We start from the raw sequence: 22,652 nt of genomic DNA, 5'->3' as shown, positions 1-22,652 counted from the left end.
ACAGTTCATATTATCAAAATTGTTAGTGGGTAAACACGAAGGGAAAGACGAGAGGAAAAGGTAGCCACCTATGAATAGGAAAAGCAAATACACGTGGGGCACAAGCAAAGTGAAACCCTGGGCGGAATATTAGGTTTTAATTCCTCATGCCAGCTCCCTGAAGCAAAGACCCTGCAATTTAAGTGATTTATTCAGTATTCGAGAAGGAGTGCAGTCTACCCCAGGTAGGAGGGATGTCTGCCACTGGAATTGTTCAGATTTGCCTGCATGTGTTGGTGATAAAAAGCATTACGACGGCGTCCGTTTTGTTACATTTAAATCCTCTCCAGACCGTGCACCCTGTATTTGCATATACTGGGTACACCACTCCCACCATACCCCTTCTCCCCAAACACACACAAAAGCTAATTTCTTTCTTACTTTTACATGTTGGCTGCAGGTGCGTTCCATGTGCCTTCTTCATTCTAAGATCTGGACTGAAGGAGCAGCCCATAGGATTGTGCACTTCTCTTGGCAGAGGGAGAACAGAGACACTTGGCAAAAACGCAGGTGGCGCTTAAAGCTTCTTCTGGGAGCTAGCGTGATGTCACTTCTGCTTTCATTTCTCTGGCCAAACCTGATGTCCGTGAGGGTAGGAAGTAGACCCCTACCAGGGAGGTACTTTGTGTCCTCTAGCCACAGGCAGTGATAAATAATCCTCTTACAAGGCCCGGAGGGGCAAGAGTGTGAGAACAACCCCTTCTACCACCATAAATCAGTTACTCTTGTGTCCAGGTGATTTAACAGTTTAAATTGATTCAATTGATATAGAGTCTTTACTTAGAAATCAGGAGGAACTTTTTAACAACGTATTTGATTTTATCCAGCTGATCAGTGAATATTAACTTCAGCCATGTAAATAAGTTAGGGAGTCAGTTTTCTTGAGTTATGGAAGTATCATGTGCCTAGAGAGTAATGGCTTATGTTAGCTGTTTTCTTAATGAAAATCAGTAATTAAAAGGCTAACAGCTCTTCTCTGCACAGTTCTTCACATAAGCAACAGAACACTGAAGATGATTCTGGTTGCATAGAGTAGATGCCTTAGGTCTTAGAGGTGAATTCTCCGGCAGAAACCAATTGAGAAAGGTTGGAAGGATTTTTAAGATGAGTTGTATAGTTACGATGAAAGGGAGAAAAAGAAGCCCCTTGACTAGTGTTAATAATAGTAACGACGATGATCATACCTATTGGAGACTTCCTCCTACTGCCTTATTTCAACTTGCACATTTAAAGTTTGTTTGGTTTTTCTTGGAGAAGGAGCCTTGAAGGGCTTTTCTTATGTTTCCTTCCCTGACTTTGCTGCCAGCGCAGCACAAATCAGTGCTGCACAGCCGTGGGCTGCTGTGGAGATAGCCAAGGGCTTTTGCACATTTGGGGGGAAATAATGGAAGAGTAAAGAAAAAAGACCACTGTCCTAGCTACTTTCAGCTGACGTGGCATTACCTGAATTGTTTCTAACATTGGCACTGAAAACTGTTACATATTTAATAGCATTTGGTAATTGATTTAAAATGTTTCATAGTAACCCCCAAAATATTTTCAGAAGTATAATGAGTTTAAGAGTGCATATGAAACATAAAGTGATTTTAAAGCAAACATTACTTACAGTTTAAAGGTATGTTCTATACCAGTTAACTTTTTTTCTTTTGAAGGGATCTTCATAGCACTATAAAATGCTGTCTGGGAGCTAAATTGTACTTTATATGTGTGATCATTCCTGAAGTTAGGTAAAACTCTCAGAAGTTCTTTGATTACTTAGGACAAGAGATTGCTCTTGATAATGATGAAAGCCATAATGAATAAACTTTAAAGACCTTTTCAGTAATGAGCTACTTACACCTAGCCAATGAACTGAACATAGGCCTGCCTTATATTTCACTGGCTGTTTAGAAGGATAGCTAATGTTACATTTTAAAAGGTTTATGGTGAACACCAAATAATTATAGTAACAGTGTAGGCAGAACTACGTGAAAAGAGATATTTGTTTCATGACTATAGGATATTAGATAGTCCCTTAACAGCTTGCCTTTTTCCCCCTTCTCTTCAATAGCACTTTGCCAATTAAGGCAAGTTGGTTGAGGACAGATCATTTTAAAAGCTATATTGTGTAGCAATCCCAGTTGCCCAGTAAATTGGCTAAATAGAAATTGTTCTAAAATTCCTCTGCTCTGATAAAAGCATCCAATTATATATGACCAATGTGGAGAACTACTTTTAGAGTAAAAATAATTTTGATGGTAAATCAGAGTTTAAATAACTAAAACAATATTTAAATATTTGACTGTTAGGTTTTCTATCTTTTCCCAATGAGGGGCACCTAAAAGAGTTTCAGATGCAGTACAACTCGGTATTTTGTCCTACTTAATGCATTTAGGGGCGAAGGAAAAAATGTCTACAGGTATACTTGCTGATTTGGATAACTTGGAATTACATCATTGGAATCTATTTATAACTCATTGGTTTTCTGGCGGGGGGGGTGTATATTTGAATTTTGTTTTGCAGTGTAATTTTCTTAAGACAGTTTTAATACTGTTCACCAAAATAAGCATATAGTAGCACATTTTTCTCCCTCCCACTAGGTGGTCACCTTAAATGTACAGACTACCTCTTTCTTTACCATTTAACAGGCTGGACAGTGTTCAAAACATTATGGAGGTGTGGATAGTTATATGCAAAGAATATACTAAATATGTAATCTAAAAGCTATTGCTATATTAAGTCTTGAAAATGGAAATCTGAAGGGTAATGTTCTCTTATTATTCCTCATACTTAGACACAGTTATTTATTACATTGGGGTTCCATTTTACTTCATCCTTTATGTTCAGTGAGAAAAACACATCAGTTGTATCTCTTGCTAAAATATTTTGCCTTAAGATGGTAAAGGAGTCTTCCTCAGTTGAATAGAATTCTTCATTTGCCAAACTTGCTATGCAAATATGAAATACATTTGACATTAATATATTACCAAATTTACGACTTGGATCATTCTGTTACAGATGTTTAAACTAGAACCTTGTTCAGATGTATTTAAGTTAAAGAAATTGGTTAAGATTAGTGTTGGAATTTGTCATTTTAAACCAAATTAGAAAGTTAAAGAGAGTTCAGTATGAAACACTTGAATGGGAATAGGTGGTTTTGTAACTTTTCCAGGTTTCATCTATAAACATTTAAACATTCTGTAAATTTAAGCACGTGTTAACTAAGAGATGGCTTTCTATAATAACCTAAAAATCATTGTAAATACTCAAAATAAGCCAGCCAGTAATCAGTTTAGAAGACCATACTGGCTTTGATTTGTGGATGAAAACATTTGGAATGTTTTCATTAGAATTCACTTTTTTTTGCTTTGGCCTTTGTTTTCTTTTCCTTTTTTCTCTTCTCCCTTTGGCATAAACACATCTTAAAATGAGTGGTATGATTAAGAACAATTAATTTCTAAGGAGTTTAGCAAATTAGCTATTAGTGTATCACTATTAGTGTATCACAGCCCGTGCCACTGGGCCGTGTTTTGGGAGGAGAAAAAGAATTTGTGTTTAGGTGGTTGACACATCGGCTGTTTGCTCATATACAGGGTTTTGAGCTACTTGGTTCAACTTAGAAACTTCAAACAATGAACAGTCTAAATTCCTTTTTGGCCATCCTCTCCTGTGACATGTTTGAAGTAACCGCCTGACATCCGTTCCAGTGCCTCATCTCGTAGGCTCTGCAACCCTGTCTCGTCTAGTGCCCGCGTCCGGCTTCCACTGGCCTGTTCGCAACACTAAGTGTTCCATGTGTGCTAAGCATTGTGGGAACGCCATGTGCTCTACCTGGATACGTAACCATCACCTCCTAACTCCTGATGTTCATTCTTCCACCACAGCTGACTTCCCTTGCTGACTACTGCTCTTCTCACAGTTCTAGTCCCCCAGCCATGGCTCTTAATTCCTCCCAGCAAGGGTTCCCTACCCTCTTTTCTCTTTCAGATGAGAGCCAGAATTACCTTCTTTATGAAACCCATTAAGGTACTAAGACTTCTTTATACCCCCAGATGTGTTGGAAAGAAGGCGTATTTAATAAGCGTCAGTGCATTTGAGGAAATAATACATCATGGGTTAGCAAACTGGCCCACAGGGCAAATCAAGCCATGAGCTATTTTGTAAAATATTTACTGGAACATATCCATGCTCATTTGTTTATGTATTAACTGTGCTGTCTTGCTGCTGAGATCACATGGCCTGCAAGACCTGGAATATGTACTCTCTGGCCCATTAGAGAAAAAGTATACCACCAGCCCCTGTTCTAAGTGAACATTTGTTAAACCAGAGGACGCTGGGAGTTGTGCCCAAGCTTCAGATGATCTTCTGTATCAGGCCAGCATATATATAGCCTATTCAAACAAGAATAATACGTTTTCTGAAGCCTACGTGGTTTGTGTGTTCATAACCAAAGGCAAGAGATAAGGCAGCACGCTTTTCATTAAGCCTGTTTTAAATCTTTTTGACATTAGCATAGTATATTTTTCATTTGTAGCGCTTGGAACTTAGAGATAAGGTATCAGGTGGTTCGCTTCTAATTCTTTTATGCTTCTGCATTTTCTGATATCTTGAATGCAGAGGATTGGATGTAAACTTTTGTCTGTGGCTGAAACCAGAATCTTCCTTGTTAGTGTAACTAAACAGTAGTAATTTCCCAAAACTTCACTTATTAAGAGTATTAAAATAATGCTTCAGATGTATTCTCTGCCACCTCTTCTCTAAAAAGTTTACGTATTGACCAAGAAAAAGAGTATTTCCTTTCCCTCTGTTTAGATCATACTTATATTTAGAAAATCCAAAGTCCTGTTTTAACCCTCGTTTTAAGTTTTTCCTCATCACTTACTAGTAACAAAGGTTGAAATGCAGCAGATGGTTAAGAGAAACTTAAGGACTGTATCCTCATCTTGGGCCCGTACAAGTTTATGTTTGGATAAAATCTCATCTGGAGCTGTACTTTCTCCTTAGCCAGAATTTCAGTGAAGAATCCCCGGATTCCAGCAGCCGTTCCAAAGGGAAGAACTGAAAAAGAAAAGAAGGGTTAGAAATAGTTAAGCATGGCACAAAAAGAGACACTCAGATTAATGGAACAGAATAGAGAACCCAGAAGTGGACCTACAAACATGTGGGCAACTAATCTTTGACAAAGCAGGAAAGAATATCCAATGGAATAAAGACAGTCTCTTCAGCAAGTGGTGCTGGGAAAACTGGACGGTGACATGCAGAAGAATGAACGTGGACCACTGTCTTACACCATACACAAAAATAATCTCGAAATGGATGAAAGACCTCAATGTAAGACAGGAAACTATCAAAATCCTCCAGGAGAAAGCAAGGAAAAACCTCTCTGATCTCGGCCGCAGCAACTTCTTACTCAGCACGTCTCCAGAGGCAAGGGAAACAAAAGCAAAAATGAACTAATGGGACCTCGTCAAAATAAAAAGCTTCTGCACAGCAAAGGAAACAGCAAAATTAAAAGGCATCCGACAGAATGGGAGAAGATATTTGCAGATGACATATCAGATAAAGGGTTAGTATCCAAATCTATAAAGAACTTCTCAAACTCAACACCCAGAAAACAAACAATCCAGTGAAAAAATGGGCAAAAGACATGAATAGACATTTCTCCAAAGAAGACATCCAGATGGTTAACAGACACTTGAAAAAATGCTCCACATCACTCATCATCCAGGAAATACAAATCAAAACCACAATGAGATACCACCTCACACCTGTCAGAATGGCTAACATTAACAACTCAGGCAACAACAGATGTTGGTGAGAATGCAGAGAGAGAGATCTCTTTTGCGTTGTTGGTGGGAATTCAAGCTGGTGCAGCCACTCTGGAAAACAGTATGGAGGTTCCTCAAAAAATTAAAAATAGAACTACCCTATGACCCAGCAATTACACTATTAGGTATTTATCCAAGGGATACAGGGATGCTGTTTTGAAGGGACACATGCACCCCAATGTTTATAGCAGCACTATCAACAATAGCCAAAGTATGGAAAAAACCCAAATGTCCATCAATGGATGAATGGATAAAGAAGATGTGGTATATATATACAATGGAGTATTAATCCAAAAGAATGAAATCTTGCCATTTGCAACTATGTGGGTGGAACTCGAGGATATTATGCTAAGCAAAATTAGAGAGAGACAAATAAATATCATGACTTCATTCATATGAGGACTTTAAGACACAGAACAGATGAACACAAGGGAAGGGAAGCAAAAATAAAAACGGGGGACAAAACCTAAGAGACTCTTAAATATGGAGAACAAATAGGGTTACTGGAGGGATTGTGGGAGGGGGGATGGGCTAAGTGGGTAAGGGGCATTAAGGAATCTTAATCCCTGAAATCATTGTTGCACTACATGCTAAAAAATGTGGATGTAAATTAAGAAAATGAAATTTAAAAAAATTTTAAAAAGAAAAAAAATAAAAAAATAGTTAAGGAAACTAAAGCTTACAGTGAAATACATGCAGCGACTTTTACACTTACGGTTTGGATGTGATAAAAGCAGCTAGGGAATAATAATAATAGCCCCAGTGTTAGTAATTGCTCCCTAAATCTGAGAGCTGACACAAGGATCCTAGCTTCAGTACAAAGTTAATTATAGTTCTAAGGCTTTACCGGTGATACATTATAAAAAGGAAAGCGTTTTTAAGAAATAATGTTCTGAATAGGCTAAATAAACATAACACAAGAGTCTGCCAGTATCAACCAGAATTACAAGTGCATTCTTCCTCTGACCCAGCAATCCTACTCCGTGCTGTCTCCAGCAGATAAAACTGCACCTGTGTGAAATTCCATGTGCTGCTTTGTTTGGTAGAGCACTGTTTCTCATAGTGAAAGATTAGACACTATCCAAGCATCCAGCAATGAAGGACTGGATCATGAAATCAGAAAGGATTGAAAGTTAGGCCAGATGAAAACATGCGACTTGACATGCAGATCATCTGCAAAGTAGTATTGAAACTGCAGGCAAAGGGCTAGAAAGTGGGAAAGAACAAATTTGACTGTGTTATAAAATAGCATTTTTTTTACTTTAATACCTGAAAAATGTGTCATTGTTTTAATTCCTATTCCCATTTGACTTATGTTCCCATATAAACTGAGGCACCTAGTCTCATAAGAACTACTCTAATTGATTCTTACACTTTGTTCCTTCATCTTTGGGGTGAAGCGGCAGGGGTGGGGAGTGATTAGGACAAAAGATAATTAGTACATTTCCTACAAAAATGTGTTTACAAAGAGGAACAGCATTTCAAGTTGTATATCCCATAACTTCTTAAAGAGGATTCAAGAAGGTAAATTGAGGTAGTTAGAAACTTGTTCCCTGAGGAGGTTTGGGTCAGTGAACACAATTATAGACAGAGGCTCAGACCAACACTATGAATAGAGGACAACTGGGGCCCAGATTCTACATTTCTGTCAGTCAAATAGAATTTTCTAACAGCTTATATGGAGTAAAGTTTTGTGAAGAGTCCAAGATAACACTCAATTTTGTGGTTATTTTTGATAAATTGTAATATGGCTTACTATGTAAAGAAATTAGATATGATAGAGAATTCGTTTGATGGGAAAAAGAAATCTGCCTTCTAGATGTTTCCTTTGAGTTAAGAAAAATTAAAATCCTGGACATGCAAAACTTGATTGTTGATCTGTGGCCAGGTATTGATGTAAAATGCTTACTAAACTAATAAATTTCAAATGCATTTCTATGTAATTGTTTGCTATCATAGATCTTGATTTAATTTTTAAATATTTGAAAAGTAGAGTATATTTTAAGTTCTGTTTATTTTTATTTGAACAATGATGTATAGATCATTGCTTTTTGCAGATTCTATTTTATAGTAATGACTCATCTCTGTAATACTAAACTTTTCAAGAGCTTTTATATAAAGCTTCAGTGTCACGATCACAACAGTTCCCTTTGGCTGAAGTACTTGTTCTGTTTTTCAAATTTCAAATGTACAGTGAAGGCCCAGAGAGTTTGTGACTTACCTAGTCACACATATCTGATAGAAATATAACTCCAAGTCTTCTGACTCCCGATGTCCTGTGTCCTCACCCTAGCCTTGTATTTGTCCTGTTTATTTTTAAGGTCATGATATTATTGTAGCTGGTTGATAGCGTGCTTTCTATCTTTTCAGGACATGGCTTTAGTTGCTCCTGAGGCACCTTCAGAACAAGCCAGGAGAGTTTTTCAAACCTATGATCCAGAAGGTAACAGATTTTATTATTTTATTAACACTGACTCTGTGTTTTATTTCTTTACATATTTGAAATATATTAATCCCTGAGTTGTATCCAAAAGTGTTTTTAGATTGTTGAAGGAAATGTAGATTGCATTTCTTGAAAATTTTAAAGGGGAAGTGTCAAAATGGGAACAAATAAGGATACTTAAGTGATTGTCAAATCCTCTCATAGCATAATAGAAGGTTTGCAGGTTTCTTGGGGGTAACAAAGTTATGGTTACTTGAATCTTGACCTCTGTCCGTGTTAAACGGGAAAATACCACCTTCTGAACAAGGCTTTTGAAAAGGTATTCCTTTATTATTCAAACTAATATTAAGTAAGTCTTCCAGAGTGTTATTTAAAAATTGAAATAAAATTGACAAATATTCTGTAAATTTAAGGTATACCAAGTATTGCTTTTATAATTTATATATTACAAAATGATTACTACAGTAGCATTAACTGACACCTCTGTCATGTCACATAGTTATAATTTTTCTTTGGTGAGAACAATTAAGATCTAGTCTTGTAGCATAGTATAGAATTTTGCACTATAATCACTATGCTGTGCATTAGCTCTCCCGAACTCATTTATCTACTAGTTGCAAGTAACGTCTTAAACATCTCCCCAATTAATCTACCCTGCCCAGCCCCTGTAACCACCATTCTACTGTTTCGCAAATCGATCTTTGTGCAGCATTTGTCTTTTATCTGTCTCGTTTACTTCACTTAGTATAATGCTGTCAAGGTCCACCCATATTACTTATAGAAGGTAGGATTTCCTACTTGTCATGGCTAATCAATATTCCATTGTTTATGCATATATAAACCACATCTTCTTTATCCATCTATGGACACTTAGGTTGTTTCCATATCTTGGCTGTTGTGAATAATGCTGCAGTGACTTGGGTTGTGCAGATATCTCCTCAAATTACTGATTTTGCTGCCTTCAGAGAATACCTACGAGTAGGATTGCTGGATCATATGGTAGTTCTGTTTTTAATTTTTTGAGGAACTCCATACTATTTTTTAATGGGTTACTGTTTTATATTTTCACCAACAGTGTATAGAGGTGCTGTTCTCTCCACATACTCACCAACATTTATCTCATCTCTTTGATAAAAGCCATCTTAACAAGTGTGAGATGATACCTCATTGTAGTTTTGAATTTCACTGTCCTTATGGTTAGTAATATTGAACATCTTTTCATATGCCTGTTGTCTGTTTGTATGTTGTCTTTAGAACAATGTCTACTCAGACCCATGGCCCATTTTTAGTTGGGTTATTTTCTTTTTTGCTATTAAATTCCTTGAATTCTTAATGTTGTGGGTATTAGCCCCTTATCGGATAGATGGTTTGCAAAGATCTTCTCCTGTTCTATAGGTTGCCTTTTCAATTTATTGCCTTTGCTCTGCAGAGGCTTTTTAATTTAATATAGCCCCACTTGTTTTAGTTTTTATTGCTTGTGTTTTGGTGTCTTACCCAAGAAATCAGTGGCAAGACCAGTGATGAGGATCTTTTTTCCTATGTTTTCTTATAGGAGTTTTACAGTTTCAGATCTTACATTTAAGTCTCTGATCCACTTCAAGTTAATTTTGTGTGGTGTAAGGGATCTGGTTTCATTTCATATCCATTTCATGTGGCTATCCAGTTTTTCCAAAACCATCTATTGAAGAGACTATCCTTTCTTCACTGTATGTTTCTGGCACCCTTGTGAAAAATTAGTCAACCATATATGCATGGGTTCACATCTGGGCTCTCCATTCTGTTAAACTGGTCTATGTGCCTGTTTTTATGCCAGAGCCATACTCCTTTGATTATTGTAGCTGTGTAATGCAGGTTGAAATCGAGTGGCATGATGCCTCCAGCTTTATTTCTCTTTCCCAGGATTGCTTTGGCTACGTGGGGTCTTCTGTGGTTCCAAAATAATTTTTCCATCTGTGAAAAATTCCATTGGAATGTTGATAAGGATTGCATGAAACCTATAGATTGCTTTGGATACTATGGACATTTTCACGATACTCTGCCAATCCAAGTATATGGGGTATCTTTCCATTTGTTAGTCTTCAGTCTCTCATCAGTGTCTCAGTTTTTGGTGTATAAGTCTTACATCTCTGTGGTTAAACTTATTTCTAAGTATTTCATTGTTTTCATTGCTGTTGTAAGTGGGATTGCTTTCTTAATTTTTCTTTCAGATAGTCCATTGATGTATAGAAATGCAACTGATGTTAGTATGTTGATTTTGTATCCTGCAAATTTACTGAAATAATTGATTAGTTCTAGCAGTGGTTTAATGGAGTTTTTAGGGTTTTATATTTATGTTAATATCATATATATATATAATATAAATATGATAATGTCATCTGTCATTCCCACCAACAGTGCATAAATGTTCCCTTTTCTCTACATCCTTGCCAACACTTGTTATTTCTTGTCTCTTTGGTAATAGCCATTCAAAAAGTGTGAAGTGATATCTCATGGTAGTTTTGATTTGCATTTCCCTGATGACTAGTGGTACCTTTCATGTACCTGTTGGCCATCTTTATATCCACTTTATCCACTGTCTATCCAGATCCTCTATATCCACTTTATATCCACTGTCTATCCAGATCCTCTATATCCACTTTATATCCACTGTCTATCCAGATCCTCTACCCATATTTTAAAAATATTGCATGGGTTTTTTGCTGTTGAGTTGTATGAGTTCTTTATGTATTTTGGATAATAACCCCTTATCAGATACATCATTTGCAAATATTTTCTCCTATTTGGTAGGTTGACTTTTCATTTCGTTGATTATTTCATTCACTGTGTAGCTTTTTAGTTTTATGTACATTTGATTTTGTTGCCTTTCCTTTGGGGTTAAATTCAAAAAGTCATAGCCAAGACATGTCTTGAAGCTTACCACTTAGAAAACATAAAACTTTTATTAGAAAACCAGATATTATTGGGGCGCCTGGGTGGCGCAGTCGGTTAAGCGTCCGACTTCAGCCAGGTCACGATCTTGCCGTCCGTGAGTTCGAGCCCCGTGTCAGGCTCTGGGCTGATGGCTCAGAGCCTGGAGCCTGTTTCCCATTCTGTGTCTCCCTCTCTCTCTGCCCCTCCCCCGTTCATGCTCTGTCTCTCTCTGTCCCAAAAATAAATAAATGTTGAAAAAAAAGAAAAAGAAAACCAGATATTATATTCTAGTATTGAATGGGTTAAATTTTTATGTATGGTATAAGATAGTGGTCCAGTTCTGTTCTTTTGCATGTAGCTTTCCACATTTCCCAATACCATTCATAGAAGAGGCTATCCTTTCCTCCTTGTATGTCTTGATTCCTTTGTTATTAATTGCCCGTTTATAGTTTCAGGTCTCTGTTCCATTGAATTATGTGTCTTTTTTTATGCCAGTATCATACTGTTTTGATTACTATAACTTTGTAATGTACTTTACAGTCAGGAAGTGTGATGTGTCCAGCTTTCTTCTTTCTCAAGACTTCTTTGAGTATTTGGGATCTTTGTGTTTCCGCAGAAATTTTAGAATTGTTGATTCTAGTTCTGTGTACTATGCCATTGGTATTTTGATAGGGATTGCATTGAATCTGTAGATTGCTTTGGGTAGTGTAGACATTTTAACAATATTAATTCTTCCAGTCCATAAACACAGAATAGCCTCTTTTTATTTGTGTTTTCAGTTTCATTAATGTGTTCCAGTTTTCAGTTACAGCTCTTTCACCTCCTTATTAAATTTATTCATATTTTATTCTTTTTACATAATAGTACATGGAATTATTTTCTTAATTTCTCTTTCTGATAGTTCATTATAAGCGTACAGACATACAACAGGTTCTTATATTCTGCAACCTCACTGAATTTGTTTAACCACTTTTTTTAGTGGAGTGTTTAGGGGTTTTTTTGTGTTTTTTTTTTTTTAAATATACTGTCATGTCCTCTGTAGACAGTGACAGGTTTAGTTCATCCTTCCCAATTTGGATGCCCTTTTTTTCTCTTGCCTAATTGCTTGGCTAGGACTTCTCATACTGTGTTGAATGAAAGTGGCAAGGGTAGATATCCTTGTCTTGTCTGATCTTAAAGGAAAAGGTTTCAGCTTTTCACTATTAAGTGTGATAATAGCTGTGGGCTAGTCAAACATGGCCTTTATTATGTTGAGGTAGTTCCGTTTATATCCACTATGTGGAGAGTTTTAATCATGAATGGATGTTCATTTTTGTCAGAGGCTTTTTTGGCGTCTCTTGAGATGATCATATGATTTTTTATCTTTCATTCTGTTAATATGGTATGTCATATTGGTTGATTCGTGTATTTTAAATTATCCTTTCATCCTTGGAAAAAAACCCCACTTGATGGTTGTACGTGGTACCTTTTATGTATTGTTTAATATTTGCTAATATTTTGTTGAAGATTTTTGCATCTGTGTTAATCAGGGATATTGGCCTGCAATTTTCCTTTCTTGTGCCATTTTTGTCTAGTTTGGATATCAGGATAATCCTGGCTTCATGAAAGGAGTTAGGGAGTATTCCTGCCTCTTCTACTTCTGGAAGAGTTTGGGAAGAATTGGTATGTATTCTTTCAACATATTTAGAATTCACCAGTGAAGCTATCGGGTCCTGGACTTGTGTCTGTTGACCGGATTTTTGATTACTGATTCAATCTCTTTACTCACCGTTGATCTGTTGTATGTTTGTAGCAATTTATCCATTTTTTCTTGTCCAGTTGTCCAGTTATTTAGTATATAAATGTTAATAGTAGTCTCCTCTGATCATTTGTATTTCTATGATCGTGGTATCAGATGTCACATCTTCTATTCTGATTTTATTCGAGTCTTTTTTTTTTCCTTGATGTGTCTTATTAAAGGTTTCTCAATTCTGTTTTCAAAAAATCAGCTCTTAGTTTCATTCACCTTTTCTGTTTCATTTCTATTTCATTTATTTCCACTCTGATCCTTGTTCTTTTTTCCCTTCCATTAATTTGGGGCTTCATTTATTTTTTTCTTTCTAGTTCCTTGAGGTGTTGGACATAAACAATTCTCTATTACACTTTCAATAGAGGATTTTGAATTGCACTGTATATTCACATTTACCAATGAATTTTATACTTATTTATGTCCTCATGTTACTAATTCAGCACCCTTTCATTTCAGCTTGAAAAAAAACAGTATTTCTTATAGGGCAGGCTCATGGTGATAAATTCCTCGGCTTTTGTTTGTCTGGGAATATGTTTATCTCTGTCTCCTTTGTGAATGACAGTTTTGCTGGGTAAAGTATTCTTTAACAATTTTTTTCTTTTGAGCACTTTGAATGTAGCATCCCAAACTCTCTTGACCTGTAAGGTTTCTGCTGAGAAACCTGCTGATAGGCTTGAGATTCCATTGTGTGAGAGGAGTCTTTTTTTTTTTTTTTTCTGTTGCTGCTTTCAAAATTCTCTGTCTTTGAATTTAGTGAGTTTGATTACAATAATATGTCTTAGTGAAGATGTCTTTGGATCTTAGACCTTCATGTTACCTGAATGGCTATCTCTTTCTCCAGAATTGGGAAGTTTTCATTTCTTTCCCCCTCTCTTCCCTCTGGAACTTCCGTAATGCATATATTGATTTTCTTGTTGATGCCCAACAGTGTAATGCATTTAGGATTTCTCAGTCTTTTTCATTCTAATTTCTTCATTTTCCTTTGACCTGATAATATCCAGAGACCTATCCATCTTTCTTCTGCCTGATTGAGCCTGTTCAAGCTACTTGTTGCTTTTTTCATTGCATTTCTTATATCCTTAAGCTCCAAAATTTCATTTCTTTGATTTATACTTCTTTGTTGAACTTCTTTTTGTTCTCATGTTGTTTTCCTAAATTCATTGAGTTTTCTGAATTCTCTTGAATTCTTTTTCAGGTAACTTGCAGATACTCATTTCTATGGGGTCAGTTACTGGAAAATTACACTGTTTTGGTGGTTTTATCTTTTTTTGCTTCTTCATGTTTCTGATGGCTTTGCATTTATGTCTGTGCACTTGAAGTTGTAAGTCACCTTTTCCCACCTTTTTGGACTGGCTTCATTGGTGGAAGACTTTAACCTGGAGGTGGCTGCTATGGCACCCCCTAGGTGGGATACAGCATCGTGGATTTTTGAGACCGCACAGTGGTACAGACTGTGTACATCTTCATTGGCTGAGTTTGACATTGACCATAGCGTGGGGATCTTCTGTGGCTACGACTGCACAGTTTCCTACAGGTAGCAGTGGCTGGTAGTGCTGTTGTGGTCCTCAGAGGCGAAGGCTGTGGCTGCTGGAATATTTCTGTTCTTCCCTTTTGCCTGTGGGAGGAAGTTCTTGCTGAGGGTATTCTCTGCTCTTTGTCTTGCCTGCTGGCCCTCAGAGCATTATTAACATCAGGGTCCAAGGATCAGGCACGTGTAGAACTATCACAGTGCCTAGATCCTGGGCAAGTGCAAGTGCCTCTGTGGTACTGGTGTCTGGGGTCCATGTGTGTGCAGATATCCCACAGAACTGGGCTTTAGGGGCTCACTCAGGTGACTAGGTAGTGTTGGGTCACACAGTAGTGGCACAGGCCCTGTGATGACATGATGCAGTAGCAGCATAGCCTGCATAGAGTCAGCCAAAGTCCCAACTTGGGCTCCAGGAAGCAGTCACAGGTCAGCAGCACAATGTCAGTGGTGGTCTGTTGAAGCTGCATGTCAGGTCCTGGGGAACTGGGCTCAGAGCAATGGCAGCACAGCCCTGGACGTGATGTTCAAAGCTGTGATCCAGGACATGGGGTATGGCTCAGGGCACTAGTACCCCTTGCCAGCAGTGATGTGTCCATTGGCACCCTGGTAGTGGTGGGATAAAGCCGCAATCTGGGGGGGTGGGGCGGTGGGCAGAGGTGGGACACAGACCTGTGGCACCTCTGATCTCACATATGGTGAAGTGCTCTATTGCCCCCCTCTGAGGGAGTGAGACAGTGGTGCTGAAGGGCTCACTGCAGCAGCAGCTCCAGCCTCTGGAAGTAGACGCAAAGCGAGGGGGGTTGTGGGTAGCTCCTTCAACTGGAATCAACGTTGCTGAAGGCGGGCGAAGCGAAGGCTGCAGATGTCACCATGGTGAGGCGTGCTGGGGTTCTCTTCTTTTCCATTATGCCATGTAGTGAACTTCCTCAGAGGGGATCCTCCCTGGTGGCACTCTGATCTTGACTAGGAGACGAATGACCCAGGGAATATGTTTGCTGTACTTCTGGATGCGGCCATCCTCCATTATTCTGAACCCCACAGGGTTGTTGCTGCTGCTGCTTCTCTGTACTCTAGAGCTTTGCCTGAGGTGTTTTCTTAAGTTTGTGGTTACCTACTTACTGCTTTTGTTGTTTTTTGTGGGGAGTGGAAGGAGATAATGCCTCGGGGCCTCCTCGCACACCATCTTGCTGACATCACTCCACTCCATATAATTGATTGTGCTGGGAAAAGATGCAGAAGGATAAGACAAATTATCCTTATGAGTCTGAGTCTGAGTCTAACATTTCTAGCAAAGAAAGTTTTAAAAGTTCACATATATATCACTAGAGCGTCCACTGTATCACTATAGGTGGGTTAATTTGATCAATTTTGCATTTGTATATAACTAAAACCAAGTCATACCTGAAATGCCATTGTAAATTACGATACAGGAAAATCTACATTGTGGAATCAATAAGTCCTTTTGAACTCCTGAATGGATTCAGTTTTTTTTTCTAGCTTTAGGCTAGTTGCTTTTGGGTCTGATGAGTCTTTTTTCCTATCCATCAAATGAAAATAACCACATCTATTTTTTAGAATCATCATGAAGATTAAATGAGTAATGTTGTGGAAAGAACCTTGTCTAGTACTTAACACACAGTATCCACTTTATAAATGTGAGATCGTTTCTCTCTATACATCGAATGGTGCTTGTAGTAGTGACTTGACTCTGATTTAGCTTCTTCCACTCTGCCTTTTTTCTAACTTAAGAAACATGCTAGTTTATTTTCTCTTGGACTTAATAATCATCACTTTTCAAAAACATATCATTCTAAATCTTCAGATGAAAAGTACAACCTACTGACCTCTGTATATTTACCCACCACTGGATGAAATAAGCTTTACTTGGCTCAGTTTAATGAATAATCTCAAATTCAGAAATGAAAATAAACACCAATAGGTGTGCTCAGACCCAAAAATGAATCAGGTATCAGACCTATATAAAGTGTTACATATGGTCTTTAAAGCAAGTTCATAGTTTTGTGGTTTTTTTGTATCCCTTTTGTGGGGGAAGTGTTTGGATATGTGCACTGTATTCAGGTTCATGTTTTATACAAGTTTTAAAAATAACAAAACTTTAAAAAGTAGATGTTTTGGAGGTTAATTGATGTGACCAAAGATATGGGATAAAAGAAAAATCTCGGAGTACCTCGAGGTATCAGAAAATGACTTTCTCTCTCAGTTGCTTGCACAGGGAACAAGATCTGCACACCAGGGTGCCCACAGGATTTGCTGCTCAGCCATAACATTAGGGCACTTGCAATCCACATAGGGGTCACCCCAGGAACTCCTGGTTCTCCTGAACAGGAGGGCACTACACCACAGGACCACTCCTTTCAAGACCTGGAATTTTAAGTGACCTACCAACTACACAGAAACAGAGACTCAGACAAAATGAGGAGACAGCGGACTGCGTTCCAAATGAAAGAACAGACAAAACTACAGAAAAAGAGCTAAACAAAATGGAGGTAAGCAATCTACCTGATAAAGAGTTCAAAGTAACGGTCATAAAGATACTAACAGGACTTTAGAGAAGAGTGGATGAAATCCATGAGAACTTCCTCAAAGAGGAAGTAAATATTTAAAGGAGTAAATATTTAGTGCTTCTAGAATGTATCTGAACTTAAACAATCATCAACTTAATATAGACTGCCACACACATAGGATGTTGTATATGAACCCTCTGATAATCCAAAGATACCCAAAGGGAAAGCAGTTCAAACATAACACTAAAGAGAACCATCAGACCACCAGAAAAGAAAGGAACAGAAAACTACAGAAACAACCAAAGAACAATTAACAAAATGGCAACATACCTGTAAAAATTACATTAACATAAATGGACTAAATGCTCCAACCAAAAGCTATAGGGTGACTGAATGGATAAAGGACAATATGCATCTATATGCTGCCTACAAGAAACTCCTTCAGAAAACACATACAGACTGAAAGTGAAGAATTGGAAAAGTATTTCATACAAATGAAGTTAAAAAAAAACTAAACTAGGTACCAATACTTACAGCAGACAAAACAGACTTTAAAACAAAGGCCATAACAAGACAAAGGACATTACATAATGATAAAGCGATCGATCCATCCAAGAAGAAGACATGGGATTTGTAAATATCTGTGCACCCAATATAACAAAACCTAATTATATAAAGCAAATATTAACAGACATCAAGGGCAAAATTGACAATATAATAATAATAGGAGGAGACTTTAATACCCCACTTACATCAGTGGCTAGATCATCCACACAGAAAATCAAGGAAATAGTGACATTGAATAACATGTTCAACCAGGTGGACTTAACAGATATGTGTAGAACACTCTACCCCAAAACAGCAGAACACACATTCTTTTCAAGTGCACATGGAACATTCTCCAAGATAGATCATATGATAGGCCACGGAACAAGTCTCAATAAATTTAAGAACACTGAAGTCGAATGAACCATCATTTCCTACCACAGCAAGTAATTAGAAATCAGTTACAAGAAAAAAACAAATAGGAGAAACCCAAACACCTAGAGGCTAAAATGAAATCCAAGAGGAAATCAAGAAATACTTGTCGACAAACGAAAACACAATGGTCCACAATCTTTGGAATGAAGGAAAAGCAATTCTAAGAAGGAAGTATATCTCAGTACAGGCCTACTTGAAGAAACAAGAAATATCTTGAATAAATAATCTAAACTTATACTTAAAGGAACTAAAAAAGAGGAATAAATTAAGGCTTAAGTTAGTAGAAGGAAGGATATTATGAAGATCAGAGCAGAAATAAACGGAACAGAGAACAAACAACAGTGGAACAGATCAATGAAAGCAAGACTGAGTTGTTGGAAAAGATAAAACTCATAAACCTTTACTGAAGCTAATAAAGAGAAAGGGCCCAAGCAAAACCAGAAATGAGAAGTTATGAGAACACAGAAATACAAATAATTACAAGTGATTATTATTTAAAAATTGGCAAATTAACCTAGAAGAAACAAATTCCTAAAAATGTACAACCTTCTTCTGAGAACGGTCCCATTACTATAAACAACATTGAGTCACTAATCAAGACACTTGGAACAAGGGGCGCCTGCCTGGGTGGGTCAGTTGGTTGAGTGTCTGACTCTTGATTTCAGCTCAGGTCATGATCCTAGGGTTGTGGGGTTAGGCCCCGTGTCAGGCTCCACAGCCTGCTTGGGATTTTCTCTCTCTCTCTGTCCCTCCCCCACTTGCACACACTTTCTCCCTCTCTCAAAAAATAAAAATAAATTTTAAAAAAAATTTTTTTTAAAAACAAAAGAACTTGTGAGAAGCATAAATGCAGGACAGTGGCTTCGCTGGTGAATTCTACCAAACATTTAAAGAAGACTTAATACTTACCATTCTCATACTATTCCAAAATGAAAAAGAGGAAGGAATGCTTTTAAATTAATTTATGGGACTAGTATTACTCTGATACTAAACAACTCAAAAAAAATAAAAACAAAAATGAGAATTTAAGATGCAAAAATCCTCAACAAAATATTAGCAACCAAATTGAAAAATACATTAAAAGGATCATTTACCACAATCAAGTGGGATTTGTTGCAAGCACGGTTTAATACACACAACAGAATACATGATTGTCTCAATAGATGGCAGAAAAAGCATTTGGCAAAATTCGACATCCATTCATGATAAAATTCTCAACAAAGTGGATATAGAAGGAACATACCTTGACATAATAAAGGCCATATGTGACAGACCCAATGCTGACCTACTCAGTGGTGAGAAGCTGAAAGGTTTTCCCTAGGATCAGGAACAAGACAAGGATGCCCACTCTTGCCACTTTTATTCAACATAGTACTGGAAGTCAAAGTTGCAGCAGTTGGACAAGAAAAAGATAACAGGCATCCAAATTAGTAGAGAAGAAGTATAACATTCACTGTTTTCAGATGACATACTACTTTATGGAGAAAATCATGACGACTCCACCAAAAAACTAAATCTAATTAATAAATTCAGGAAAGTTACAGTATATGAAATCAATACACAGAAATCTGTTGTGTCTCTATACACTAATAATGAAATCACAAGAAGGAAAGGGAACCAGCCCATTTACAAGTACGTCAAATAGAATAACATACCTCGATATAGTTTTAACCAAGGAGACGAAAGACCTGTACTCTGAAAACTGCAAGACACTGATGAAAGAAATTGAAGACAACACAAACAAATGGAAAGATGTACCATGCTCTTTGATTGGAAGAATACTGTTAAAATTGTTCGTATTACCAAAGTGATCTACAGATTCAATGAAATTCCCATCAGAATACCAACAGTGGCTTTGACAGAACTTGAACAGAAATCCTAAAATGGGTGTGGAACCCCAAAAGGCCCCAAATAGCCAATGCAAGCTTGAAAATGATGAACAGAGTTGGAGGTATCACAATTCCAGGTCTCAAGATGTACTACAAAGCTATGATAATCAAAATGATTATGGTATGGCACACAGATCAATATAACAGGACAGAGAGCCCAGAAATAAACCCATGGTATATGGTCATTTGATCTATGACAGAAGAGGCAAGAATATACAAGGAAAAGACAGTCTCTCCAATAAATGGTGCTAGAAAAACTGGACCAGTTTCTTACACCCTACACAAAAACAAACTCAAAATAGATTAAAGGCTTAATGTCAGAGCTGAAACTATAAACTCCTAAAAAAAATTTTTTTAATTAGAAATTTAATAAAAAACACACATAGGCAGTAATTTGGAGATCAACCTCAGCAATCTTTTTTCTGGATTTGTCTCCTCAAGGGAAACAAATTAAAATCTGTTGGGACTACCATCAAACTAGAAAATTTTTACACAGCAAAGGAAACCAACAAAACAAAGAGGCAAGCACCAAATGAGAGAAGATATTTGCAAGTCATATATCTAGTAAGGGGTTGTTATCTAAAATATTAAAAGAACTCCTACAACTCAACACCCCCCCCCCAAAATCCCAATTTTAAAATGAGCAGAACACCTCTATACACATCTTCCCAAAGAAGACCTATAGGGGGCCAACAGACAACATGAAAATATGCTCAATGTCACATTAGTTGAAATGTATATGTGGTAAATGCAAATCAAAATCATGATAAGATATCCCCTCTAGTATCAAAAACACAAGAAAAAAGCGTTGGCAAGGATGTGGAGAAAAATGGAAAAAAAGGAATCCTCATACACTGTTGGTGGCGCATATAGGCTCATACAGGCTGGCACATCGTGGACAACAGTAGTGAGTTTCCTCAAAATATTAAAAATACAAGTACCACACGATCCAGTAATTCCATTCCTGGATATTTACCAGAAGGTAAGGAAAACATTGAATTGGAAAGATATATGCCCCCGTATGTTTACTGAAGCATTATTTATAGTAGCCAAGATATGGAGACAACCTAAGTGTCTATAGAAGAACAGATAAAAATGTGGTATATACACATAGGAATATCAGCCGTAAAAAAGAATGAAATCTTGTCATTAACAACATGGATGGACCACAGGGCATAAGGCTAAGGGAAATAAGCCAGAGAGAGAAAAACACCATATGATTTTACTTATGTGTAGAATCTAAAAAACAAATGAACAAGCCAACAATATAACAATGATGACAAAGACAAGAGAAACAGACTCAGGGGGAACAAATTGATGATTGCCAAAGAAGAGGAGGTTGGGGGGATGGGAAGAGGGTCATGAGGTAGTAACTTCAGTTCTAAAATTTAAGCCACAGGGAATTCAGTCAATAAATATTGTAATACACTTCTCATGGTAAACATTTTGTATCCTATAGAATTATTGAATCATTGTTTAATGCCTGAAACTAATTTGATAGTATATATCAACTACAATTAAAAGTAAAATGTCTTTCCAAACTGCTAAAGACACTTCTGTTGGTATCAGACAGCCTGGATTCAAATCCTACCTCTGTTACTCAGCTGTGTGATTTTGGGAAAGTTCCTAACCTCAGTTTTCTCCTCCCTAAAATGGACTTATATCTAGTTTACATGGTTATTCAGTTACTCTGTAAATTGACCATGTTGTTAAAAAAAAAAAAAAAAAGTGGCATAGAGCTTATTCAGTTTCCTTCAAAGCACTGAATTCTACATAAATGGTATTTGAAATGACAGACACAAGTTTGTGCATTACACACCATGGGATTTGTTTTATTTTCTCTTACTCTCTTTCTTTTCCCTTGTATAATTAATTTTTTTTTACATTTTATTTTTTTGAGTGAGTGAGAAAGAGTACGAGTGGGGGAAGCACAGAGAGAGAGGGAGACACAGAATCTGAAGCAGGCTCCAGGCTCAGAGCTGTCAGCACAGAGCCCAATGTGGGGCTCAAACTCAAATGATGAGATCATGACCTGAACCAAAGTCGAATGCTTCACCGACTGAGCCACCCAGGCGCCCCTCCCTGGTATAATTATATTTCAGGAGGCAACCTTGTTTGGGCCAGGGCTCTATTTTTTGATATAAAAAGAGCCCTTTAAATGCTATTTTTTTAAATTGATGAGATATATTGACTGCCATCTTTTGTCTGATTTTAGTGTGCTGCATTTGTGTACCTTTGAGAATAATTTTACTTGGAGATTGTTTACTATTCATCAGTCCTTAGACATTCTCCAGAAATTGCCTTTTGTTCAGTCTTCTCTATTCCTCTGAAATGATACCATTTTGTTCTCTGTTCCTTTGTTGCTTCCCCTTTTCCCCCTTTTGTCACTGCAACGCTTTACCTTGTGGTTGCACAGTTATCACTCTGTTTTAGGCGCCCAGCCATAGTTTTTCCATTTCCCACCACCATGTTTGTTTTGTAGCTTTTCTATCATTTGTAATAAAAGTGGTTCTGCAGGAGAAGCCGTAAAGTACTCCCTTCTTTCTGAACTTAATATGTTTACAAAGCATTTCTGGTTGAACCCAGGTGCCTGGATGGAGTACTTTGTTGAAACATGAAGTTAGGACTAGGTTGAATAATTAAATGTAACAAATGTTCTTGAGCGCAAGTTGTGTCAAGCACTGTGCTAGCTCTGGGGTTAGGGAATCGCTGCAGTGCAGGAGCTCCTATCTATCAGGGAG

At 37.3% G+C, this 22,652-nt stretch overlaps 1 protein-coding gene across 4 annotated transcripts in view; it reads left to right on the top strand.

Moving 5' to 3' along the window:
* The window catches only part of MINDY3 (MINDY lysine 48 deubiquitinase 3), a 95,837-nt gene that overhangs the window by 55,247 nt on the left and 17,938 nt on the right, over window positions 1–22,652 (top strand). For all 4 annotated transcript variants that reach the window (XM_043563435.1, XM_043563434.1, XM_043563436.1 and 1 more), the window contains one exon: window positions 8,217–8,289. In XM_043563435.1, the coding sequence (XP_043419370.1) occupies window positions 8,217–8,289 (73 nt within the window). The remainder of the gene's footprint in view (window positions 1–8,216; window positions 8,290–22,652) is intronic.

This window comes from Prionailurus bengalensis, chromosome B4 (assembly GCF_016509475.1).
Source record: "Prionailurus bengalensis isolate Pbe53 chromosome B4, Fcat_Pben_1.1_paternal_pri, whole genome shotgun sequence".
Taxonomy (NCBI): Eukaryota; Metazoa; Chordata; class Mammalia; order Carnivora; family Felidae; genus Prionailurus; species Prionailurus bengalensis.
The sequence above is the reverse complement of the archived record's forward strand: the minus strand, read 5'-3'. Positions and strand labels throughout refer to the sequence as shown.